We start from the raw sequence: 25,901 nt of genomic DNA, 5'->3' as shown, positions 1-25,901 counted from the left end.
TCCGTTGCACAACCTTGCACGCACACAAGCACGCACAAACAAAACCCACATTAAGGTCGCCCTTTATGTCTTTACGTGCCGTTTGCATCGTTTCACAGCAGGAGAAAGTCGATTTAAAGCCCTGCATTCTCGCGTCTACTCGTGATCCTGCATTACAGCTGAAGGCATGGGTGTTTATAACAGTCCCAGGTAAGAGCCTCGGGCCAGTCAACATGTCAGGACACATGTCAAGTCTCTGCGCAGAGGAGGAAGAAGAAGAAGTTGCTTTTAGGGTAAAACAGATGGAATTCCGTTTCAAACGTTCCTGTTCATTCTCAAAAGCTGCAGACTGCATCTCCAAATGTGGACACTGTTGCGACAAATCAGAAAAAAAGAGCAGTTTTGCTTTCAAATTCACCCAGGGAGGGTTTGTTATATAAAGAAAAGTGTGACTCAGCTCCTTGGGCAATAGTTGAATCCACATTCCGCAAAATCATTTATCAAGTAGAAGCACTTTTAAGTTGGATCTATGGGCAATCTATGTTTTAGGTTAGATAATATTACTACAGTGAGTCATATCCGGGAAATCCCACCTAATGTTATTTATTGGAATAATAATTGCTTTAGTTCATAGGGTTATTTTTAATTCGGCAAGCATGTGTGCTCCTTTAAGTTTCACTTTATTTCAGTTTATAGTCCAATACAAAAATACACAAGTAACGTCAATAAATGCAGAAGTACAAGTTTAAAAAAGGGAATAACCCCTGAAACACAAGAGGGCACACCTGCTCAAGACGCAAGTTTCGACAGTGAACCTATTTTATCGAAAACTTTTTTTTTTCTTCTTTTCTGAAAAGCGTTTTAAACCCAAGTTTGAGGTTGATTAAGTTTGAATAAAGGGTCCAACTTGTTCAAACTCCGAAAGCGAAATTAAAAAGTTCTCCGCCATCCTACTCACTCCATCTGCTCCTGAGGTTCGTCAGCCCTCGTCCCTTTCTTCTCCTCGTCACAGTTTCACTCATGGCTGCTTCGAAACTCCGCAAACAAACAAACAAACGCCGCGGTTTCTCCTCAGCTGTGCCCGTCTGCTAACTCGGTGACACCGCAGCGGTATTTAACGGTCTCCATCCCCGAACACCGACAGCACCTGACAGCACCGAGCTCCGTCGCGTGTGGCTCCGCGTGTTAGTACTCCAAACAGAAACAGCAGCAGCAGAAGCGGTGGCAGAGTAGAGCGTGCCCGTACGGTGCTTCCCTCCGTGTTGCGTTCAAGTGATGTTCGTAAAACACACTCGCGCGACTTTGACCTACTTTTTTTTTTTTCTCCGGTCACTCTCTGCCGTTGGTTTTGGACAATATATTTTGCTGCCACTAGTGGAGTTATAAAAATAAGTAATTAAATAACCAGACAGGCAACATAAACCTCCCGGTAATCGTGTATGATGGGGCTAGTCGACTTGACACTCCCACTGACTAATAACACTGTCAAGTCAGCACTCCAGCCTTTCCGGCTGTTACACTTCACCTGCTACCAAGGTGCATGGATGCAAGTGAATAAGTGAATAACATCCTGTGACAATTCAATGTTCTGCTGTGAAGCTTTTGAGCCTGGCGATTATTCATGTGGCTGTTGCTTAGACATGTAAGCATTGCAATGACACTCCTCGATTGCAGCAGCCATGCCCAGCAGGATGCAGCCTGACACAGGCACACACACACAAAAAAAGGAACAACTAACAAAAACATGAAGAACAGCACAAGGTGTTGACCTGGCCTCCAAATTCACTAGATCCCAAACTGATCAAGTATCTGTGGGATGATCCACAGAGGCCCCTCCCCTCATAGGCCCCCAACTAACAACATCCTGTTGCCAGACACCACAGGACACCCTCAGAAGTTCCCATGTCCATTCATTAGACCCAAAAACGCCGTTCCATATGCAACAAGTGCTGCTGGGGTCTCGACCTTCCTTCGCTGTCACGCTGGAGCAAAGAGCCTCAAATTCATTGCGTGCAAACCTGAGTACCCTTTGCATTCATCAGCTTTAACCTTTGACCTTTGACTTTTTAAATTCCACAGGACTTAATCACCTAATTACCCTTCTTACAATTTGACAAGACTACGGAGACAGGTTAATGTAAAAAATAAACTTTTACTTTAGAGTTAATATACTGTAGTATATAGTAATCATGATATCAGCAATTGTTCTGCTTGAAGTTGCTAGAAGAACACCAATTGCTGGATCACAACACACGTAATGTGCGTCTTTTTATGCATATGCGTGCATATTTCAGTGGTTCCTCATTATTATGCAAAGTAAGTGTTAGAGGCCGGAGGTGTAGGAGCCACAATGAACAACAGCATTGATGTCTCCGTGCAATGTCTGTCAGCTCCATCTAGTGGCTGTGATGGAGAGGGTTGGTTGAGGTGATTCTGAATTGAAATGGAAACGTGCAAAAACTGTGTATGTACGTACATGTGCCAGAATACCTTATGCGCAATGTCTTCAGTATATTCATATAGGTGTGTATTTATACTGCGTATGTGCAATATGTCTGGTATTTTTATATATGCAATACAAATATGTGCAGTTTGGGAGAACTAGTTGCAAACTAGGCTGGATAGGCCTACTTAAAAAGACCATTGACTTCCGCTAACTTAAACCAAATAAGTTGCTTCCATATTATCATAAACATTTATCGGCACAAGCAGGAACAAATTTTGAAATGTTTCATCTTTGCGTTACGCTGGCGTTACCCTCAGACATACCTGTTTTTAACATTTCCTGTGCACTGTGTGGTTGGAAGACGGCATCTTCATCTGGAAGATTAAAAACAAACATGACGTTTATTTTTATTTTTTAGCTGCTATCTTTAGGATAGTACAAGGAGTTGACTGACTGGGTTTCTATCAAAGCACAGTATATTTGTTTACCTCTTCTCGTGGTCTCTCGGACTGATGAAAACGACCGCAGCCCTCTCCTCCTGGTAAAACCACCTTCTTCCTGACTGTTTTGCCTTTCTGCAGAAAAGTCACAGTGACATAGCTGTCACTATATCTAATGGAAAGCCTGTAAATTGAGACATTAACATCACTGTGATTTTGTGCCGTAAGGTCCACAATCTTACTTTTGATACGGAGAGATGAGAAGCTGAAACTCCTCCTCGTGTTTGGAGACAGCTGATCCTCCATGTTCTGGGAGAAAGAACCAAAATATATTTAAAAGAAATGTTGAATCTTTTGGGCAAAGTATAGACTTATGCACAAAATTAAACAACAATATACACCGATCAGGCATAACATTATGATCCTAATATTGTGTAGGCCTCCCTTGTAGTGACTCATCAGAGAATGGACATGGGCCTTCTGAGGGTGTCCTGTGGTGTCTGGCTACATAATGTTGTTAGTGAGGGGGTCTTTGAGGGGAGGGGCCTCTGTGGATCATCCCACAGATACTTGATCAGTTTGGGATCTAGTGAATTAGGAGGCCAGGTCAACACCTTGTGCTGTTCTTCATGTTTTTTTTTTAGTTGTTCCTAAAGCGTTTTTGTGTGTGTGTCCGTGCTGCCATCAAGGAGTGTCATTGCTATGGGGTGGGGGTGTCTGGTCTGGTCTGGTCTAGGTGGGTGCTACATGTCTAAGTAACATCCACATGAATGAATGCCAGGTCCAAAAGTTTCCCAGCAGAACACTGAATTGTCACAAGATGGTCAATGTTATTTCCTTCACCTGTCAGTGGTTTTAATGTTGTGGCTGATCGGTATTTGTGAACAGTATTGAGAACAGGACATCAAAGCTTGACCACACTATTTGGGAACAATCATAGGCATGGCAAAAAGATCACGGAGTAGGAAACAGGAACAAAGCAGCTGCCTCCCATTTTAAAACCCAATGTTTTTGTTGACCTGTCCATCCACCCTGACCTCCTCAACGTCTCTACATACTTAAGGCATCAAAAGCGTTTTTTAATTTACATAAATACTTCATGTCTTATGGCTGTGGACTTTGTCTCTATTAACACAGATCACGATCTTTCACGGATCTTAACCGAATGCTGACAGTGCACAAACATAATCATGAATGTCAGTTTAGGCCAAATGCACAACTGAACATTTTTAACAGAATCTGGGTGCAGTTACGTTTCCTGTAAAACCTGCACTATTGTTATCGCGAATGACTTGTGACAGACACTGTTGCATCACTACACTCTACATCTACAACAGTCATGTCAAATCAGCAGATTCTTGTCAAGTAGAAACACATTTTTTGAATCATAAATCAGCGATTTAGCAACGACTCAGAAAACAACGCGAAAAGTAATAAAATAAAACCAGACCATTCAGCACGTTCTTTCCCCAATTGAAACTGCCAAGTATGTTCATTCCTTTCATTGCAGAGACACAAAACTGTCTTTCTTTATTGCTCCTGAGGGGCAACTGTGATGCTGTAAATCCATCAATCTAAGTTCCAAGTGTTCCTTTGGTACTTTGTTCTGGATTATAACTGAAAGTAACTAAAAATAGTTTCTTGGTACTGAGGTCAACAGTGCTGCTGCATTGCTAGAAGGTCACGAGTTGGGTTCATTTGCATTTCTTTTTTAATTCTGACCTCATATGTCTCTGTATTAGTCCTGCAATGGAATACTTCCTGTGCAGGTTGTGTCCCACCTCTCATCCATTTTAATAAGACTATAAAGGAATATATGGATGGTGTTAAGGTTAAAGGGGAATTATCGTTTTTTACAACCTGGACCTTATTTCTGGCATCAGATACGATCGTTTACTCACCCATATAACTTTGGTGTCATTTGGAGTCTTTCGGAAGATATTTGGATTAGCGTATATCCATATAGTGGGAGTGACTGTGGCACCGAAATGCAGCCTCTAAATAACACATTATCTGCCGCCAAACTCATTTCACCAATATTTTGTTATGATATGCTAGTGCTATTCCCCGTTGAGTCCGGAGTTACCTGTTGTCATCATCTGGGGTCTGGATGATGTCATCTCTGAGCACAGCTTGTTTACCTGTAATTTGCTACTGCTAGCTTTTTTTTGCAACATGGTTGAATATTTTCTGATTCTGAGGTTGTGGACGACGACTTTGTTTATGATGGACGTCCTTACTGCTTTGAGCCAGAGTATACGGATGAGGAGCTCGTTGAAAGGAGAATGTGGAGGCAGAGAGAGGAACAGCTGGACAAAGAACAACAAACCACTGCACGTCCCCGAATAATAGGTAATAGATAACAGGTAACTCCGGACTCAACGGGGAATAGCACTAGCGTATCATAACAAAATATTGGTGAAATGAACGAGTTTCGCGGCAGATAATGTGTTATTTAGAGGCTGCATTTCGGTGCCCCAGGCACTCCCACTATATGGATATACGTATATCTAAATATAATAACGACTCTAAATGACACTAAAGTAAACAATTGTATTTTATGCCAGAAATAAGGTTCAGGTTGTATAAAACAGTAATTCCCCTTTAAGATAAATAATATTTTGAAACAACTGTGGATGCAGTTTTGAGCTGAAAAGAGACGATTAAAATAGTTCTGGAATATGCTGACGACGCACCAAGTGCAAAGCAAACCTAAGTCAGGCTGCCATGGCAACCCAGACACAGCTTCATAATTCGGATGAACGAAGATTGGACAGTTTTTCTTCACTTGTTTTGTACATTAATTATCTTACTCACCATGCACAGGTAAAATGATGAGCTTTGTACAGTAGATGGGGCCAGATTGCGCTTCAACATGCTCTCTTATTTTGATGGCAGTTACTGGTTGTGTGGGTATTGCTAAAGGCTTTTTGTGAAATATTTTGGCCTGACATTGGCGTGCAGGCCTCCACAGTGGCTTAGCCACTGTTGTTGCAGCAGGTGTTTTTTTTTATTATTTTATTTAGACTTAATTGGGCTACTGGACCTTGTTTAAAGGCTCAACTGGAGGCTCATGCTGCATGCACTATATTTCAGCATAATTGGTCGTACATGGGAAGACACAGTCGCTATTTATAGCAGACCGAAATGACAGGACATGATGATGCCTGTCATGGGAAAAGTTCCCAGCGATATAAATCACCGAAGTAAAAGTGGAATGCATCGATGCAGGGTTAGCAGAGCTACTGAAGCCAATAACATAAAGTAAAGTATTTGTGTGGCACTGTGGTGGTTTGTTATAGTCGGACGTTATGTTATTTTTCCACATTGTTGTGAGCTGTTATTTTGGTTCAAATGACTGCTTTGTTAAGTTAGGATACCTTTATCTTCATGCTTACAATGATGACCACAATATTCAGGAACAATCATAACCAAAAGAAACTGACTTTGAGTAGGAACCAGGAACAAACCAGCTGGTTCCCATGTTAAAACCCAATGTTTTTGTTGACCTGTCCATCCAGCCTGACCTCCTCTCCCTGCCTCTAGAACAATCGTGGGCATTGCAAAGAGAAACTACCAGGAAACAGGAACAGAAACCAATGTTTTGTTGACCTGTCTATCCACCCCGACCTCCTCAACTCCTCTATGTATACTTCAGGGATCTATAGCATTTGATTAAGATGATGAAAAATATGGTTTGTCATTTAAACTTTTCCCATTTAGAAAGCGTTAACATTTGTTTAGACAGTTATTGATTATCCGTGGAATAAATCAGGAAATAATAAGTCTTGTGTTTCTGCAGGGCAGTGAGTATGAGGAGTAATGGAAATTGGACAAACAGCGCCAACTAAACTAAACACAACGATCCAAGAGAGAAAATGGGACAGCACACCATCTGAGACTTGGAGTCAAACCATCAATCGGCACATTCACTTACAGTCATGGCTTCTTCTGCGACATTAATTACTGTCGTCCTCCTAAGCAAGCTACTTATTCTGCCACAGGTGGATAAAATCCAGCACTTAGGCATGCAGACTGCTTCTGCAAACATTTGTGAAAGACTGGGTCGCTCTCAGGAATTCCAGCGTGGTACTGTGATAGGATGCCACCTGTGCAACAACTCCAGTCATGAAACTTCCTCTCTACTAAATAACGCCACATTCAACTGTCAGTAGTAGTGTGGCTGACAGCAACTCAACCACAAAGTGGCAGGCCACGTAAAATGACAAAGCGGGATCAGCGGCTGCTGAGGAGCATAGTGATCAGAGGTTGCCAACTTTTTGCAGAGTCAGTTGCTGCAGACCTCCAAACTTCATGTGGCCTTCAGATTAGCTCAAGGACAGTGCGTAGAGAGCTTCATGGAATGGGTTTCCATGGCCGAGCAGCTGCATCCAAGCCACACATCACCAAGTTCAATGCTTGAGGAATTCGACTGGAAGGTGAAAATGTGGTTATTAACAACCCAGTTATCATGTCAAAATACAGTAATACACCTGAACTATGCTGGAGGGAGTGTGGAGTCATATATTCCGGGACTGCCCAAAAATATAGGATTTCTGGAAGGAGATTAAACAGATTCTGGGTATTAATGTCCCTCTGGAACCAGCATTTACATTCTGGGCATAACTCCTGCCAGTATGACAGACAAAAATTCAAAACAATTACTGAGAATCTTACTTCGGGTTGCGAAAAAAAAGACGATAACAGCTTCCTGGTTAAAGCCACAACCTCCTAGACAGGGTAAAAGAAATGTGTTTATCGTTGAGAGAATCACAGCAAGACTACAGCTGAAACCAAACTTGTTTGTCAAATGATGGCCATCATTACGACAGGCAATGCCACAACTCTTGTCACCGCCCTTTTTTTTTTTTTTCACTTTTTCAACTAATGTTGAATGGAGGTCAAGGTGAATGGAGAGAAGGTGAGGAACGGACTATGGGAAATATGTTGTACACGTATAAGAACACTGATTGGTATTTACAGAGCTCTAGTCCATAACAAAATCAGAAAAGACTTTAAAATAACATTGATCTCACTTTTAGGAAGAAAATATTCAAGTTGTGTAGATTTTTCCCGCAAAAAGTCTTTAAATCCAGCACTGTAAAGCTGGTAACCTTTGTCCTCCCAGTGATAATACATGTATGAGAAACAGTTAATAATGCACTTTATTCACAATATACTGTATAATATAGGTCACTTGGATCCAGCTCAAACTCCTCACGTAGAGGCTCATAACTAACTTTACTTCATCTTTAAATGAAACCAAATGCAAATATGACTTGAAGGCCTTTTTTAGGTGGCTGTCGAGGTTCTTCTTTTTCTCTATAGCTTTCCTTCCTGTCTCTTATCATTTACTTGCACTATCACACATATGGCTTCTATAAGAGCCACACCTAGGTGTACATGGTTCATGCTGTGGTTTGTTCACCCAGAGCATCGCAAACGCAGGCTTCTAAATGCAAATTTAGTCCTTTTTAACTTCCCCCTGAATTAACAAACAACTACAAACTCATACATTTTATCTTTTCCGTTGCCTTGGGACCGTTGTCCTTCCTCCTCTTAACTCACGGCGAGCTTATCGACAAGATAATAGCCTCATCATCATAACGCAATCACTAAATATCATTACTAAGGTCTTTTATTTTGCCAGTTTGCTTCGTTGGCATACTTTAATCTTACTGTCATCTGTAATAATGACATGAGAAGAGGGTAGTTTTTGCTCTTGCATCATGCAAAATCATGCATACTGAGCACCCACATTGTAATATTACACAACAGTTCAGCACCTGACCCTCCAGCAGTCAGTAGTAGCCTCTCGTCAGTGGTGAATGATATTATTTTCTTTCCTTGTGCTACAGGTTTGAACGCCGCCAAGCCGACTCCTTTAGTTTTAAAGTGTTTATTCTGTCTCGTGGCATTACATGAGCTCACCTATTCAAATGCTCTATTCAAATAAAATGGGTGGTTGTGTAAAATCTCTGTTGTCTCTTCCACTTTTACGGACTCTGTAAAAGATACTGCATACAATCTCTTTCATTACAACGCGGAGCCATATGGCAATTTGTTTAAGCTTGAATAATAAAGCAATCAAACGCTGTTTCGGTTTGCTCACACAGTGGGGCGGTATGATGTAATCAGCCCCGGGCTTTTCACATCACATCAATAAAACACACAGCTGGCATTTGTGCTATCATTTACACTCAATGTACAGTTTCAACGCATAAAGTTGAGATCAGGTGAAAGAACGCTGCAGGAGCTTATAATCGAGGTTACCAAAATTCTGTGGTCACACAAAAAAGAACTCCTCCCCAGGAATAAGTACTAATGTAATTTTCACCACAGGAAGTAAAAGTGAAGTTGTCTAGATAAAGGTTCTGTATTCTCTCTCTGTCATGTGATATTCACAGGAAATGTAGCAAGTGTTTTTCCAACTAATGAATTTTAAATTTTCAGAATTTGCACCTTTAAGAACCTGTTGCTGTCACGGCCAACAATTAACGTTTTGCAAAGTGAGTATAAAATGTCAGGTTAAGCACAAATTTTCATATTTGAAACTAGAAGTGAACTAGCCTTTAACTCCAGATAAAAAAAAAAAGTTGATTCAAAGAACATACTTACCACCTGTTGCGATGTCTTGCCCAACAAAGAAAATCTAGTTTCGCTCTCTCTCTCTCTTTCGCTTGAAGGTTTTGGCTTTGACTTGTGTTTGAATCAATTACGACAACAGCTTCATCGCCACAGAGTAGTATATATGTGTTTACTACTGTGCTCTCCACCAGTGCGTATCGCAGTGGTGTGTGTAACAGCAGCGAAGTGGCAAGTGCACATGTATGAGGAAGTGCAGTTGTTCAAACGTGCGGTTGAAGGACTTCAGACCCTAGCTGGGATTTCCTCTTTCAATGTCAAACCAAAGCAGGTTGACGTAGACGACACAACGTGTGTGTGTGTGCGTGCGTGTGCGCGTGACTGTGAGTGGGTGTTTGTGTGAGTGGGTGTGTGAAAAACCTGTTCATCAGCTATTAGCTGAGCTGTTGTCTCGTCTTGTTTCACAAGTCATTCGAGGCTGCTGGGTCACTTCTGTGGCGTATAATATTTCAAAGGGCTCCACAAGTCTGCAAGAGCTATTGTTTCATACCCGGGCCCCAAATTGGAAAAAAAAAAAGGCAATTCAAAGAGAAGATTGTACACCCTTGAAAACTGTATAGAATTAGCGCCGACTCGCTGATGTCAATCATTTGCAAAACATGTTCAGTTTCATTTCAGTTCAGATTTTAAGGACAGGGTGTTGTGTTGCTCTGGCCTTCCAGTAGGAGAGCATGCATCCTTAGCTTTTGTGCAGACTTTATGAGCAGCCACACCCGATAAAGGTGGATGAAGGCCTGGCTGGAGAGGCCCGAAGGAAGACGCTGCTTTTTTTCAGCTGCAGAGTCTCACCATGTTTCATCTGCCATCTGTTTTTTGTTTTTTTCTTGTTGGTTTAATGCTCCTATTGAGATTAACTTTAATCGACATTTAGACAGACTTTATTGTCTTTCAGATATTAACAAGTGTACACAGAACAAAATGTCATTACACTGGCTCAGCATGGTTAATTTATACAGCAGTAGATTAGCTGTGTATAAAAGTGGCTACGGTGATTACAGATACTCATTGACTCATTGTAAACAGTTGTTCAACCAGTGTGCAGGATGCAGGATTTCATAAAGCACACCAGGTGCAATAAAAAGAACCAGTGGTTGTTAATAGTAGTGAAGTTGTTCAATTGTTCTGTTACATCCATCGAGTCGTGTTGAAACAAAGGCGGTTCCATTAAACAGCTATTACATAAACATTTTAAACTGACTGCAGTTTAACTTTCTTAACAGGGTTCGTAACTCTCATCATTCTATTTCCCGTTGTTATCCATTAAAAGTGTGTCTTGACCCTCTCTCTCTCTCTCTCTCTCTCTCTCTCTCTCTCTGTTTTCTCTCTGTTCGTCTAAGTTGTCAACGTGCCCCACCCACACTGAGTCTCACTCCCCGGGTTCCTCTACCATCGTCAGTCTACACATTTCTCCCCCTCTTCATCCCATCCCTTCAATCCCTTTTCATCCCACCCCTTCAATCCGTTTAATCTCTTTTCATCCCACCCCCTCGACCCCTTTTCATCCTATCCTCTCAACCTTTCTCATCCCTTTTCATCCCATCCCCTCAACACCTTTTCATCCCACCCCTTCAACCCTTTCCATCTTTTTTCGACACAGGTCGATGAAAAGAACTAACGGACTAAAAAAGGTTTTCTATCCAACATCTATTAAAGTTTTAAATGCATAATTAATTCATGTTAGTAAAGGATTGTGCAATAACTGTGGTCTTAGCATATATTTTATATGAAATGCACTTAATTTCATGTTACAATGAGTAAGTAGTTTCATTCTATTAACATGCTATAGTTTCCGATATTTGATATTCATTGTAATAGTGACTCATGGTAACCTCGGCTTCCTCCACCATTTCCTGTACATGGCATGCACAAGCTGAAGTCAGAAAACACTCAGAAGGAATCAACATTCAAAGATGTAATCAATAAATCGAGTCAGTGTGTTGCTTAAGTTATGGCAAAGTTGCTTAATTAATGCTTGACGCTTGTCCTCCATCATGAAATGTGGATAATACACTATATGTTTTACTCATGGTTGATTTCCTGGGAAATATTATTGCCTTAACAGCACTCAGGCTGGGTGTGGCTGTGTGTTAAGTAAGTTTTAAGTCTGCTAAAAATACAAATTAAACATCACCCTCGGTGAGTATTGGCAGCAAGCTGATGCTGATGCAAACCTAGAGACAGATGTGGCAGACTGATTGCTGAGTCTCTTCTATAGAGGAAAATTTTCTTAGATTTAGAAGCAGCCTAAAGAAAACAAGTTTACAGAGCAATCCTGTAAGGCAGAATGAGGTGCAGAGAAAGAATCCTGAATAAATGCAATTTTTTTTACACTTTTAACATGAAGCTGCATTCATAATACCATTTATAAAATAGAGTTCCTAAATTTAAAATATATGTTTTCTTGTGAAATGCACATTACACTAGAACGTGAATGCGACCACACTGCCACCTAGTGGACGATTAGGCCTTAATAATACCTGCAATGTGATTGCACACATCATTGAGATCCATCATTGAGAGCTATCAAGATTGTAATGGACCAATCTTGACCGTTGCCAGCAGTGAAGTGCCTGAGGTCCCCGACATGTTTATTTATTTATTTATTTTTGTTCTGGTGTTATACTGACTTAAAATATTCTACTTATTCTACTTTTACTTATTCTAATCTACATTCTGGTCTCTCCTCGTTACTGGCGTCAGTGTGTGTGTGTGTGTTTGTTCTTGTACAGTTGTCTTTCTGAGGACCCGTTTTCAGGTTTATTCCATCGGAATGAGGACATTTGCGCAAAGTGAGGACATTCTGGCCGCTCACTTCTTTACAAGACTGTATGGCTAAGATTTGGTTTTACGGTCAAAGTTACAATTAGGAGATAGTCAGCGTTTCCTTCTGGAGCGTGAGGTAACTACAGAAAATAACTAGCAGACTAAGTCTCAGTCATCCTCAGATACATCTGTTTAACAGTGCCTGTCAATCATGATGCACTAGCTCCTTAGCTTCACTTGAATGAATTGAACTAAATTAAACTAACCAGCTAACATAATTCCATCTACCCTCCCGCTCTGTCTCTAAAAGTATGAGTTAACGGGTTGATATTACTGCACAATGGCAAATAGTTACACCACTTTGGCTACAGCTCAAAGCATTATTTATTCTAATAAATGAAATAAGGAACCTGAAGATAAGACACAAAAAGAAATATATAGTCACGCTAACCCAGCTCAGGCTTGTGTTAGAGAACCTGTTTTCTTGTTTTCACTTTCTTTGAGCCAAAAGCTGAAGTGAAACTTGGACGGCACCCAGCTCATGCTGGAATCAAATCAAATTTCATTGAAACCAGATGACACGCCACATATAGATGAATTTGATCGACTCACTCATCGACTGACCTCGGGGCTTAGTGAAAGTGTCAGAAATCGATTTTCTAGGGAAATAGAGGTTTTCTCAAAGAGCTGAATGTTCCAGTGCATGGAAACTGGATCACTTGTATCTAAAGCAGGATCAGGCAGACATAAAGTGACCCCACCAGATGATCACTGCATTAAGCATTGCTAACCCAGTGATAGAAAAGCAGATTCACAGAGCCAAACACACAAAACAAAGACACACAATTTACTCAATAAAGATGACAGGAATCCAATCAATAAAAGTAAATCTAGAAGTTTTAGCCTATGAGAAGCAAATTCTGACTAATGGTTGCCTACCTGAAGTACTGTTATACTATATTTTCGTGGTAAAGACCGTGTTGGTACAGGAAACAGGTTTGTTGTTTCCTGCTTGCGGTCTCACACAGTTTCAGATTCGTGTCACTGAAGCAGCTGACTCTTATGCAATCTCCTTCAAAAGGGATTCTGTCATCTTTCCAAAACAAGTTATTATCACTGTGTCAATGACTGCATTCACAAACTACAAGTTCAAGATGGGCATTTAGATGCTCTGCTCTGCTCCCAGTGAATGCTATAAGACCTTATCATGTTGTATGTGGTGTATATTCACTTCTAACTGTATGTCAGAATCAGAATCAGAATCAGCTTTAATGGTCAAGTATGTACACATACAAGGAATTTGACTCCGGCAACTTTTCTCTCTAGTACAGAAACAGCTTAAATAAGTGAAATAAAAATAAAATAAAATAAAAATCTTGTAGATTTGTACTTATGCCAGGGCAGGAATTTCACGAGGGCCACGACCCTTGTGCCCTCGCAATTTGGCCTTGTGCCCTTGAAAAAAATATCTGCCCTAAGGCCACGGTGGCCTTGATGCCCCGCCCGCACTGCCCCAGTTGGTTTTGCGGTTTTCTAGTCTGCCTCTTTCGTGTTAACACAGCTTTGACACCTGCGTCTTTTGAGGAAAAAAAAAAAGCGTGTTTTGATGACATTCATCATCAGTGGTGGGTTTGAATCCGAGCCTGGCATGAACCGCTCAGACGGGCTATAATGACAGTTCAACATCAATCTATCACCAGCCAGCCAAGGAGACTTCATCAGTTCATGCAATTCATGCAATTCATTCATGCATGTGGGCCAAGTGCAAGTGGGTTGTGTGGCCCACCACTGGGCCAGACCAGTTTTGCTATGGGGGGAGATTTTATCTCAGTGGGTTTTTTTCTGGTTAAATAAAAATTAAGACAGGTATGCTAACACCGGTGGCTGGCTACAATACCGTTTACAGTCAAACATTTTGATGCACTGTAGGCTCAATTTTGATCAATCAAATATCTGTGTAGTAGTTTTTTGAGGACAGTCTGAAGATGCTCTTGCCTGAAGATGCTCTTGCACAAAAATTGTGGGTGGAGATTGGTTTAATAAGTTTCACAGTTTTTGAAGTGATGGACTTCATAATTTCCTGTGTACTTCAGTTCAGTTTCTTTTAATGTCCCCTAAGAGAAAGGTTAAAAAATAGACAACTATAAAAACATAATAAAAAAAAACATAATCACATGTAAAAATAAGACAGACAAATCACAAGCAACAATCAATTGATACAGTTCATTTTGTATTCTTTTTAGATAGGTTCAATAGTTTATTCGGACATAAAAAAGTATAGGAGATGTTTCTTTACCTGCTTGACAGTTTCGACTGAGACTCCAATCTTCCACAGAAGAGTCATTAGTCCTTACATTAAATTCATTATGGATGCAGACTTAAAATCATTGTTTTATTTTATGGCCTTTGTGCCCTCAAAAAATTGACAAGACAAAAGGCCAAGTGGCCTTGACCCTAAAATGACGAAATTCCAGGCCTGACTTATGCAAATCTTGCACTTTTATTTAACTGTCTTACACCTAGTTTTCTTTTTACAACTGAGCTCCTGTGATCAAGTAAGTTCCCTTGTGGATCAGTTAAGTCAAAGTGGAGTCTTAGTGTACTTATACCTTGCTAATATTGCAGAGAATTTTCAGAGTGCACAAAGGGATGCAAAAATGTTGTGGAGCGGTTCATGTTCTCCATGGGAATGTTCACCAGCCTAAGAAAATAACATATACCCGCCTGAGAGGGTATAAAATGCTACTAATACTGAATATATGAAGAAAAAGAAAGGTGAAAAGGGGAAAAATCTGAAAAATATAATAGCTCCTGGATCCTCTTTTCTGACTGATGCAATCCTGCTTGTCACTCATCCTGTTCCGTCAGATGTGATAATGGAGCCACACAGTCTGGACACTTTAGAGAAAGAGGTCACAGACAATGGATAATCACAAAGTCCTTGTTCCACATGTTAGCATTTCATCATGTCTCTTGTCAAAACATGGAGCGCATCGCAGATAAATCTTTTATCTATGAATTACTTAATTTAGGCTGAATGCAGACAAACCACCCCCTCCATGTAAGGACGGTATCAGCATGGCCCATTAATCAGTGAGTACAGACAGAACTTGTATGTTACAGAACATCGACTAAATGAAGTTTATCTGGCTTACACAGACACCCTACAGTCACTTGACAGGATGCACACAATTTCTTGTCAACACACTTTTCAGTACTAATGAGAAATAAAGACTACGCTAATTAAATTAGCACTAATTACAGTAATCAGCATTTCTATAACTATAAAGGCCTAATGATCAAAGATTCAAGATGTTTAAACAGGAGTTTAAATGATATAATAAGATTCTTACTTATTAACAACCCTAAATAAATAAAATAAGTATAAAATTTACAAAGAGCAAGATATATTATTAGATGGTAATTTAGTCACACAGTCAAATACACATTTTATGACCTAAAAATACACAGTTTTCCAATGAAAACGCTCATTCAAAAATATTATTTGGGTTTTTGCTTTTAGCTAAAAATGAAAAACAATACAATTTTAATTACCTGAAACTTATTAATGAGTTTAAGACATGCGGTTTCATAACTAGAACTAGGAGAAGCATGTGAGGAGCAGAAACAATCCTATCCCTTATTAAATCTCCAAATTCGCAATGATCAGGTCCATTGAGGTAATTTACTGCATTCGTAGATAAATAGACAAACCCTTAATGTATCCCACGGTGGGGATATGCGGTCCTGGAGTTTGTTCTGAGTTACATGCATTATACAGTTTAATAAATTTAATAATTTTATATTTTGCTGTGTATGTTGTGTAGAGCACATTGTGTACACTTCATGTACAGTGGGCCGTGGTTGTCACTTGACACTCACTTCCTGTCGCCAGCAGGTGGTGACACACATAATAAATCTGAGACAAACTCAACCGTGTAAATTCAAAACACATTGGCCTTCTGTTTCAGGCAGAGAATTTACAATTTGCTGCATTGCCACGGCAGCTACTGAAAAGTTTGCATGAAGTCAAACGGCAGCTGCATGCAGTCAAGTTTAAAAAAGAAAAACAAAGGTTCAAATTCCATTGTATTGTAAAGAGACGTCCGACAGGGAGTTTGAAAACAGCAGACCAATGACAAACTGTGGATTTAAACAGAGGTTTACAAAAATAATACACTCTCAGGTGATCTGATCGAAGTATCCCAACAATTCACTATCTATTGTGGCAAAAACCTTATGCAATGCTGTGAACAACTGTGCAATATACACCGATCAGCCACAACAATAAAACCACTGACAGGAGACATAAATAACATTGACCATCTTGTGACAATTCAGTGTTCTGCTGGGAAACTTTTGGACCTGGCATTCATTGGTGTGGATGTTACTTAGACATGTAGCACCCACCTAGACCAGACCAGGCACCTCCACCCCATAGCAATGACGGTTGCAGCCACAGGCACAGGCACACACAAAAAAACGCTTTAGTAACAACTAAAAAAAAAAACATGAAGAACAGAACAAGGTGTTGACCTGGTCTCCAAATTCACTAGATCCCAAACTGATCAAGTATCTGTGGAATGATCCACAGAGGCCCCTCCCCTCAAAGGACCCCCACTGACAACATCCTGTTGCCAGACACCACAGGACACGCTCAGAAGGCCCATGTCCATTCTCTGATGAGTCACAACTGTTTTGGAGGCACAAGAAAGGAGATTCCACATTTACCTTGTTTAATTCTAATAACCCTGCCAGTGGCAGCTGTTCCTATGCACCTGGCATCAAACACATGATGGAAATACTGTTAAACATTTGTCTCTGACTGTTGCATATTGATGACCCACCCAAAAGGAAAGTATTCTTTCACAACAACTTTGTTAAGTTTGACAATATATATATATTGTCTGCAACATGTTACCAGCCTAATATCTACCTTTTGGACTAACAACAACAGCTCCCTCATGGCCATGAGAACTGAAGAGGGCTTTATTGGAATAGCCTCGGAGAAGATGGGAGTGAATATCACTATCTGGCTGTGACGCAAACAGCCACAAGGAGAAAGGTCTTATCAGGTCGGCTGTGAACAGCTGTTACTGGTGTCTTTTTCGGCCACTGTACAAAACGTTTGTCTAGTCTGAAGAAAGAAAATTAATAATATTATATTTTAGCGTAGAACAGAAATTTTGGGATCTTGTCGAATTATTTCCAGGGCTTCAGTTTGAAGCTGGAATACTGAAATAAAACAAAAATTAGACAAATAAAAGTAAACCAAACCTACATGACATTTGAGAAAGTCATATTTGCTCTGTTTAAGACTAATCTGAATTTATTACATCACTTCCTAGAAGAAACTGAAACTTCTATTACTGTAAGTTAAACAAATGAGTTTGATCAGAAAACACTACAACTTCCATTAATAAAATTACAACTACTCGTTAAAAATCATTCTGTGGTACTGAACTGAACTGGTTTGAATCAAATGGAATCAAAGCGTATCATACTGAATTAAATTTAACCGAATCGTAACGTATCATGTCGAATCGTATCGTCTCGTGTCGAATCGTATCGTCTCGTCTCGTCTCGTCTCGTCTCGTATCGTATCGTATCGTGCTGTATGGTACTGAATCGTGTTGTATCGTATCATGTTGTATCGTATCGGATCGGATCAAGGGTTCTCAGATTAGATGCCAGTTTTGGCCAGCGGGCCGTATGTTAGCCTAACCCTAACCCTAACTCTCTATGGATGGCTGGGAAAGTTTCAAATATTTACAGCATAGTTTTTTATATATTCTGTATTGTTCTATTTATTGTATCTTTGAAAGTGTTTTTTCACATCATTCTGCTCACATGTGCCTTAAACTCCCCTCAGGGGACAAGTTTTCTGAATCTGAATAATGTATCAAAAAACAGAACCAGTGTTACGTCAAAGGAGGAATTTCAACCATCGAAACAGAGAAACATCCTCAGCAACATGAGCATTTAATAACAGTAGCAGATGAGAGGATTGTAGCTTTAACTTTTTTTAAAGGTTTAGTTAGTTTAGTTGGAGCAGCACAGACTAGAAGAGATGACCATCCCACTGCTCAGACTAGACTGAAATTCACAGAAAAGTTCAATGAATTTGCAACGCACAACAATCTACACCAAATGGGAATAACATTATGACCACCTTCGTAATATTTTGCCTCCAAAACAGTTGTGACTCATCAGAGAATGGACATGGGCCTTCTGAGGGTGTCCTGTGGTGTCTGGCAACAGAATGTTGTTAGTGGGGGGCCTTTGTGGGGAGGGGCCTCTGTGGATCATCCCACAGATACTTGATCAGTTTGGGATCTAGTGAATTTGGAGGCCAGGTCAACACCTTGTTCTGTTCTTCATGTTTGTTTTTTTTTAGTTGTTCTTAAAGCATTTTTGTGTGTGTCTGTGTCAGGCTGCATCCTACTGGGGATGGCTGCTGCCATCAAGGAGTGTCATTGCTATGGGGTGGGGGTGCCTGATCTGGTCTAGGTGGGTGCTACATGTCTAAGTAACATCCACACCAATGAATACCAGGTCTTAAAGTTTCCCAGCAGAACATTGAATTGTCACAGGATGGTCAATATTATTTACTTCACCTGTCAGTGTTTTTAATGTTGTGGCTGATCGGTATAAATGGGATCTACTGCGCTTTTTATTTTGCTTTTGGGCAAAAGTGCTTAGAAAGGAAAATCCTTTACATTCATACATTACATACTGTACATGGGTTTGTAAGTGATTGGAGGAATGGTTCAAGTGTGGCATTTGCATTCGGAAACTGTGCTGAAGTAGATTATATAGTGCTGGGACAAAGAAATAAACGTACTATCCTTAACTTCTTCCTTTAAATTTTCTTAGATTTGTATCCTTTTCAATTAAGCAGCACTTAAGCATTTCTTTTTTTTTTACTCATCCATGTCTACAGTGAAGAGATTAGTCAAAAAGTGAACTGCATAATCTCCAAGTGAATGTCAAGGGGAGTCGTGTTAAATATTACTGTGTGCAGCTATACAATGTCATGACATGAAAAACACGGTGGAATCTCAAATTAGCTTGAAGGCGTTCTTCAGATCCAGTCATAACAACGAGAACATCACAGAACAAGATGAACAATAATAAAGTTTTAATAATTCTCTAATAAAATAAATAAGGAATCCATTTGTGCATTTTTTTTTTTTTACATAAAACACGTTCATACAGAAAATGTGAAACAACAAACAGACATAATCCATCCGATTGTGTCAGTGCACAAACATCTGTCTGTACCAAAAATATACTGTAAAGCTATGTACTGTAGAGTTGTTCGGTCAAAAGTGCGATACAAAAAAATACATACCAACAGAATTTACAATGCACAGACTTTCAAGGTGTGTCGAACTTAAAATATATGAGGAGTGTGGGAAGCAGAAATAAAACTTATCAGGAATATTTACAACAGTGGTTTGAGCATATTAGAAAAGACAGAACCCACATTATATTTAGCAACCTTTAGCAACAATTTCCCACAAGCCAGTGAGTCAGAGTGGGTATTATGAGGGATAAACTGTTAAATGTACATACAGTACGTACTGTAAATAGTCAATGAGTTGAGATCTAACTGTTAGCATAGCAACAGCTAACACAGAGGTGTTCCTAGAGCCTAAAGAAGGTCTAATGTGGATCTCAACAGGTATTGGTTGGCAAATCGGTGTTTCTCTCCAAACGTGTTGACAATTGGAGTAATTTTTGACCCTATTAAACAAGAGATCTTCTTTTGATCGCTCTCAGTCTTTCAGATCAAATCCAGGAACTTTAAATACTCAGCCGTTCATATAAGGCTCTGACTCTTTAAGAGAGACTCCTAGAGGTTGAAGGAGGCTCGCTGGTGGTGGTGTGTGTTTTTAACCTCCTGCGTGATGATGATGATGATGATGATGATGATGATGATGATGATGATGGAACGTTGCTTTTACGCGGAAGTGAAGGTTGTGTTTTCTTTCTGTAAGCTTCCCTCTTCGGACTGTTGGGAGCCCCCAGGGTCTCTAAAAGTCTCTTCTGAAATACTGCTTGGAACTGGAAGACAAAAAATAAACAAGTTGATTTTAAGATGCAGCAGGTAACCTTGGCACCAGCACTGACAATTTTTTTTTAAAAAACAACATCTTTATGGTGAATAATAACGTGTATTTTTCACTATTTTCAGATGTTTTATCAATTGATTACATATATTTCAATAATAAGGGAGAGTATCGTGGAGAAATAGTACTTTTAGCCCAGCTGGCCGTTGGTCATAATCTTTTTTTTTTTTTTATAAACCCGCCACCACCCCCTCTCTTCGGAGGACAACTTTATTTTTAATAAAGCAAACAAAAAAAGAAAAGGTACATTGTTTTGTCCTACCGTAACCATACAACCCCTTTAGTGGAACCCAGGATACATAAGGGAAGGGGAGATTAAAACACCACTTACAGTGAAATACGTGTAAAGTACGCAACACATGTAAGATACATATAAGACAAGTATACAATGTAACACATAAAACAACATATACAACATATAAGACATGACAAGATAACAGACAGGCAACAGAGGGACAAGACAGTTGACAAACACAAAGACAGAATATTAGATATTGATCTTAGGTTCACATTGGTCACGATTTGAGGGTGAGGGGAGAGAGGTATGGAAACAAGTTATACTCGAATGTGAGTGATGCGTGTATGTGTGTGCATGTGTGTATGAGTATGTACTGTATGTGTGTAGGCTATGTGTATGTGTAAAGTGGAGTCTAGATGGAAAAATAAAAAAAAAAATAAAAAAATATAAACTTAATACATGATGGAAGAGAGAGGTATGTGTCTGGTAATGTACGTTGGTCATAATCTTAATGGTGTAATCAAGTGCAACTTTTAGCCCAGACATCTCAGTCTGCCTTTGTTACTACTAGTTTTTTAATGTCTTCTAGGTCTGTCCATCCCTTAAAACCATTTAGCCAAGATTGTAATCCTGGAATTAGTTCAAGGATGGTCCTTAGCCCTGTATGTGACCTCCTTGCTGAGGTTCTCGTTGACCCATGTGTATCCTAGACTAAACTCTGAAGACCAGTCTGGACAAAAATATGCTAAGTTGGCTTGAGAGGCCAGTCACAACTCTATGGAGCTCTGTGGAATCTGATCTACATCTGGTTTAATAAATTCCAAAGGTAAAGCATGAAATCATCTCACTTCCTACCATGTCTTGCTGTGAAGTGGTGTGTGATGCGGCGGTTGTTTCCGGGGAGGTCGTGGTGTGCTTTTGGCTCTTCGGTTTGGCACAGTACATCTCCAGGTGCTGAAGTTCGCAACCAGTCGATCGGCAACACTGGTCCACTATCCCCTTCCCCCTGGGACGAGAGCCATAACCAGACCACGAACCTTTACCTGTAAAGAAAGATGTCACGCGTCAGATTCTTGTATATCGGCTAAGCCGGGATTGCTTCATATAAAAACAAGTCAGTTTAAATGTCCTCAGAGCAATTATCCCCTACTGGCTGTAATATTTATCAAGAAATCCAAATTTCCTGGATGTCTCACAATGATTCAACTCTTCCTACACTTCGGAAAGGGGCTGTGTGAGCATGTTTGGGCTGGAGGTCTCCAGGCAGTTCCTTGCAGGTAGACTGAGGTTAAACTAGGTGTGGCAGCCTCTCCCTGGGCATGTAGAAGCCTGGAGTGGTGTTTGGTTTGCTGTCATTCTCCGAAGGCTGGTCCTGATCCTGATCAAATAATATGCTACCTCTGGGTTAGGGTAAGGGTACAGATAAGACCCAGGACCCAACCCCAACCTCAATCCCCAGGACTAGACTACCAGCCCCAGGCCCTTCTCCCGCGACTTTGGGAGAGCTCCCCCCTTGGCTCCTGGCACAATTCTTGTTGCTCACCAACCTAATCCAGAGGGTCCAACACATTATATAATGGGCCTTTTATGTAATATATGTTTTATCGATATGGCCTTTGTTCATAATGTTGATTTTGAACGTTCGACCCAATGGCACACACTTTACTCTCATTGAAAAGTTGGATGTGTTGTAAGATCATTCATTATTTCAGTTTTAGAACACCTGCCTCTTGGAGTCACCGCCAACATAGTGGACACAGATCTGTATACTTGCTGACCACAGCAAAAGTTTAAAAAAAAACAACTTAACACAAGGAGAAGAGCATGCACGTTTGCAAAGAATACACAGTGAAGTGTCCAGTACCGTACTTTCTTAAACTCTCTGCACCTTTCTCTGCAGAGCTGCTCTCAGATAGCAAGTGTTTTTACAATAATGCTATCACGAACAGAGGCACATTGTTCTGGTGAGTAAGCTGCCATTTTGGTGCAGTGCCACCGATAGCAGATGCAGGAGGTGGCCTTGGTCAGAACAGGGGAGAGATAATTAGGGGAAGGGGCAAACGTAGGTAACCACAATTGTGTGTGCAGAGGGAGAGATTCTCATCATACTACAGTCAGACCTACAGTAGTACTCAGTATGGTTGCATCTATAGAGATCATCATAAAGAAGAAGATGTGTTTTGTTGTTGTAGGGTTGATGGTTAGGTAAGATGATAATATAGATGACCTTTGCACATAACCTTCTGTTGAAATAAATAGGACCTACTGATTTATAAGCTGATGCCTGTCAATAACCGATCAGAAACATGCCATAATATCTGCTGTGATGAGCCCTGGTGTCATCTTAGGGTATGTTGTGGGAGTAACATCTGTTTGTCTCTTCTGCAGGTAGCTGATGCCCAGGTTACAAAAAGTCCTGCCCGTCTAATTGGTCTCTCTCTGTTCTCCTTCCCAGGCACATCTTCACATTCCTGTTTGGTTCTTTTACTTTAGGTTCACCATCTGTCTCTTGCACTCCACAACATTTACACACATACTCTTCACTCATGCACGTCATACACTGCCTGCCGGCCTTGAATGTGTAAATAAATAAATATCTGGTGATTTACAGGTCCTGAGGGTCAACAGTGGTTCTTAAATTAAATTCCATAAAGAAACCCTTAGCTGCGTGTCATTGCCCTTCTATGTATATTTCCTGTTTATCTTCTGTGCACTGTGACTTGAAATCTAAAATTAACTTAATATATATGTGTATGTGGTCTTGTTTTCATGATGTTGTGGCAGCCATTTCTTCGTGGAATACTCTGGTTGTTGTCAAGAAACACATGGCAGGTGCCCCATTGACTTATATGTACTGTATATTTTAGTTGGGCAGATTAGTTGGGCTGATACCACACGCCCAAATCCACCTTGCAGGTGCCCCATTGACTTTTATGTACTGTATATTTTAGTTTGGCAGATTAGTTGGGCTGATACCACACACCCAAATCCACCTTGCAGGTGCCCCATTGACTTTTATGTACTGTATATTTGCATGTACGTGATTAGTTGTTGCCATTTTCTTCACATATATATATATATATACATATATATATATATATATATATATATATATATATTACTTATTTAAATTGTCCTTTGGCGTGTGTTTCTTCACGACTCTGAGGAAGACAATGACCCGAAAGGCGTCACTCTAATAAAGCTGTTTCATGTACTACCAGTGCTGCTGGAGAGCTACTGGCATCACCACAGGTTCTAGGTTCACTAGATCCCAAATTCTACACGCTGGCCCATTAACCACTAATTAAACGGGATTTTATAGACTCACCTAAATAGATTCCACGTTCCCCGCACACAAATATGAGGTCGCTGAGGAGGTCAGAGCCGCAGCGGAGCTTGGCCGCCTCCGAAGTGAGCGGCCAGCTCGCTAGACACATGCTGGAGTAGAAGAGGCAGATCCTAACACACCACACCTGAAGAGACGAGAAGAAACTCAGTTAACACAAGTCCTGGAGAACGAAAAGGCATCGATGGTTCTTCTTTTGGAGACTATGATTACATTCTTGTAATCACCGCATCCTGCAGGGAGGCCTGGGGTGCAAACGTTTCTCTATGTCTTGTGAATAAATATATTGCAAACCCTTTGTCTAAGATAGATGAATATCCTCCAGAGTAACCTTTTATGTTACCAATCCAGAGAGGGATTTTATTTTTTGTACTAAAACAACAGTAACTTAAAGAGATCCCCATTTGTCCAATTCAAAGTTTCTTCAGATAAACTAGAGATAAGACAGTATTTGCACATTGTGTTTGACCTCCATGACTGTCTGTGTCCCTGACCTTTAACTTCCTTATTGCATGCCCTCCTCCATCTATCTTTCCCTCACTCCTTACTTCCTGTTATCTCTGCTCTGCTTTGTGTATACTAAAGGCAACATAAAAAGTCATTGTATGATCACTTTCTGGTTTTTCTTCACCTGTCAGATGAAATTTAAAGAAAATGCAGCTGAGCATGTGATGGACATTCCTCTAGAAACATAACTTAACATTAAGTTTCTGTTCAGTGGCCTGAGTTATAATGAAGGGCATCTGTTTAGTGTGCAGTTTTACCCTTTAGCAGCAAATGTTCATTCATTCATTCTGAAATGCATTAACTGATAAATAATAATTAACTGATAAAAAAAATAATAATTTAGAAAGACGATGCTCAGCCGATTCTTACGTTTCCTTAATGTCCATCTTCCTAAGTTGGACTATGTTAAGCCAAAAGCTTTTAATGAATAATGTAAATATGAGTGTATTTCTTTACATTCATACAACAGACAAACGTCACTTAAGAAATAACTCTGCATCCAACAATCAGCTCAGTAAATACTTCTGTGCACCGCTGTGTGGAAGGGATCATGTTTTGGATTCATAAGTTATCATGAGTCCAAACATAATCACGGATAACACTCTGTATCTGTTGTGAAAAGCACAGAGGGAACTCGAAGCGGATTTGAACAAGGACATACAGTAGAGCTGGATGGAAATATAACAAAGGAGCCGACTCCATCCACTAACACTACAGTGAGACGTAACTGAAAGGTCTGGGAATTCATTTATTTGGAAACGACAAAGGCATATTATTAGTATTCATAGTATTCCAAACGCAGAATACATGACTTATGGTGTTTGTTATTATCATTTATACTAGTTGACTTATTTTGATTTTAACATCATCTTTAATATGTAGTATTTTTTTGCCACTAAAACCCAGAAAATTACATACATTTACTTATATAATAACGCTGAGCATTGTAAGGCTCAAACTGTGGCAAAAGGACTTTTAGTATCTGGGTCTGAGTTGTTGGGTTTGGACCTGGACTCGTCTTTGTTCCAGTCAATTAAAACTAAAACCAGCAGCAGTTTCCAAAGCTTTATTTGTGTCTTCAGAGTCCAAGTTTTGTCCCACAATCAGAAAAATGTCCTAAATATTTTCAAGAAAGAATGATTATTGTATTAATTGTGGGAAAAATAAAGATAAGGTTGTGTTGAGTCCATGAATATTCATTGGTAGTAGTCTCAGTGCACTCCAGGGTCTCATAATGCAAACATTACATTATTTATATACTGTAATAAACAAATGGCAAAGAATTATTTGAATTACCACAGATACAAAATCTTACCTTGAGTGTCTCTGTCCCGGCAGGGTGGTAGCATGAGGAGGGCATCCTGCTTGTGTGGACCGGCTTCAGGAGACATGCCGTCTTATA

General features: G+C 40.1%; 2 protein-coding genes across 2 annotated transcripts in view; both read right to left on the bottom strand.

The window, feature by feature from the left end:
* The window catches only part of dennd2da (DENN/MADD domain containing 2Da), a 29,528-nt gene extending 18,872 nt beyond the window's left edge, over nt 1–10,656 (bottom strand). Inside the window, exons 1-4 of the mRNA XM_084553889.1 lie at nt 9,484–10,656; nt 3,108–3,174; nt 2,914–3,000; nt 2,749–2,799 (exon numbers count right to left, since the gene is read on the bottom strand). Of these exons, the coding sequence (XP_084410015.1) occupies nt 2,749–2,799; nt 2,914–3,000; nt 3,108–3,171 (202 nt within the window). The 5' untranslated portion in view covers nt 3,172–3,174; nt 9,484–10,656. The remainder of the gene's footprint in view (nt 1–2,748; nt 2,800–2,913; nt 3,001–3,107; nt 3,175–9,483) is intronic.
* An 8,964-nt stretch (nt 10,657–19,620) lies between these two features.
* On the bottom strand, nt 19,621–25,859 carry igf3 (insulin-like growth factor 3; the record flags this gene model as incomplete). The annotated part of the gene is made up of 4 exons (XM_084554254.1): nt 19,621–20,343; nt 21,502–21,689; nt 23,975–24,119; nt 25,815–25,859. 4 exons carry the CDS (start codon nt 25,857–25,859, stop codon nt 20,119–20,121), a joined length of 603 nt encoding a protein of 200 aa, XP_084410380.1. The 3' UTR covers nt 19,621–20,118.
* Between the last annotated feature and the right edge of the window lie 42 nt (nt 25,860–25,901).

This window comes from Chelon labrosus (genome assembly GCF_963514085.1).
Source record: "Chelon labrosus genome assembly, chromosome: 10".
NCBI classification, from domain to species: domain Eukaryota; kingdom Metazoa; phylum Chordata; class Actinopteri; order Mugiliformes; family Mugilidae; genus Chelon; species Chelon labrosus.
Note: the sequence above shows the minus strand (reverse complement) of the source record. Positions and strands in the feature narration are given on the sequence as shown.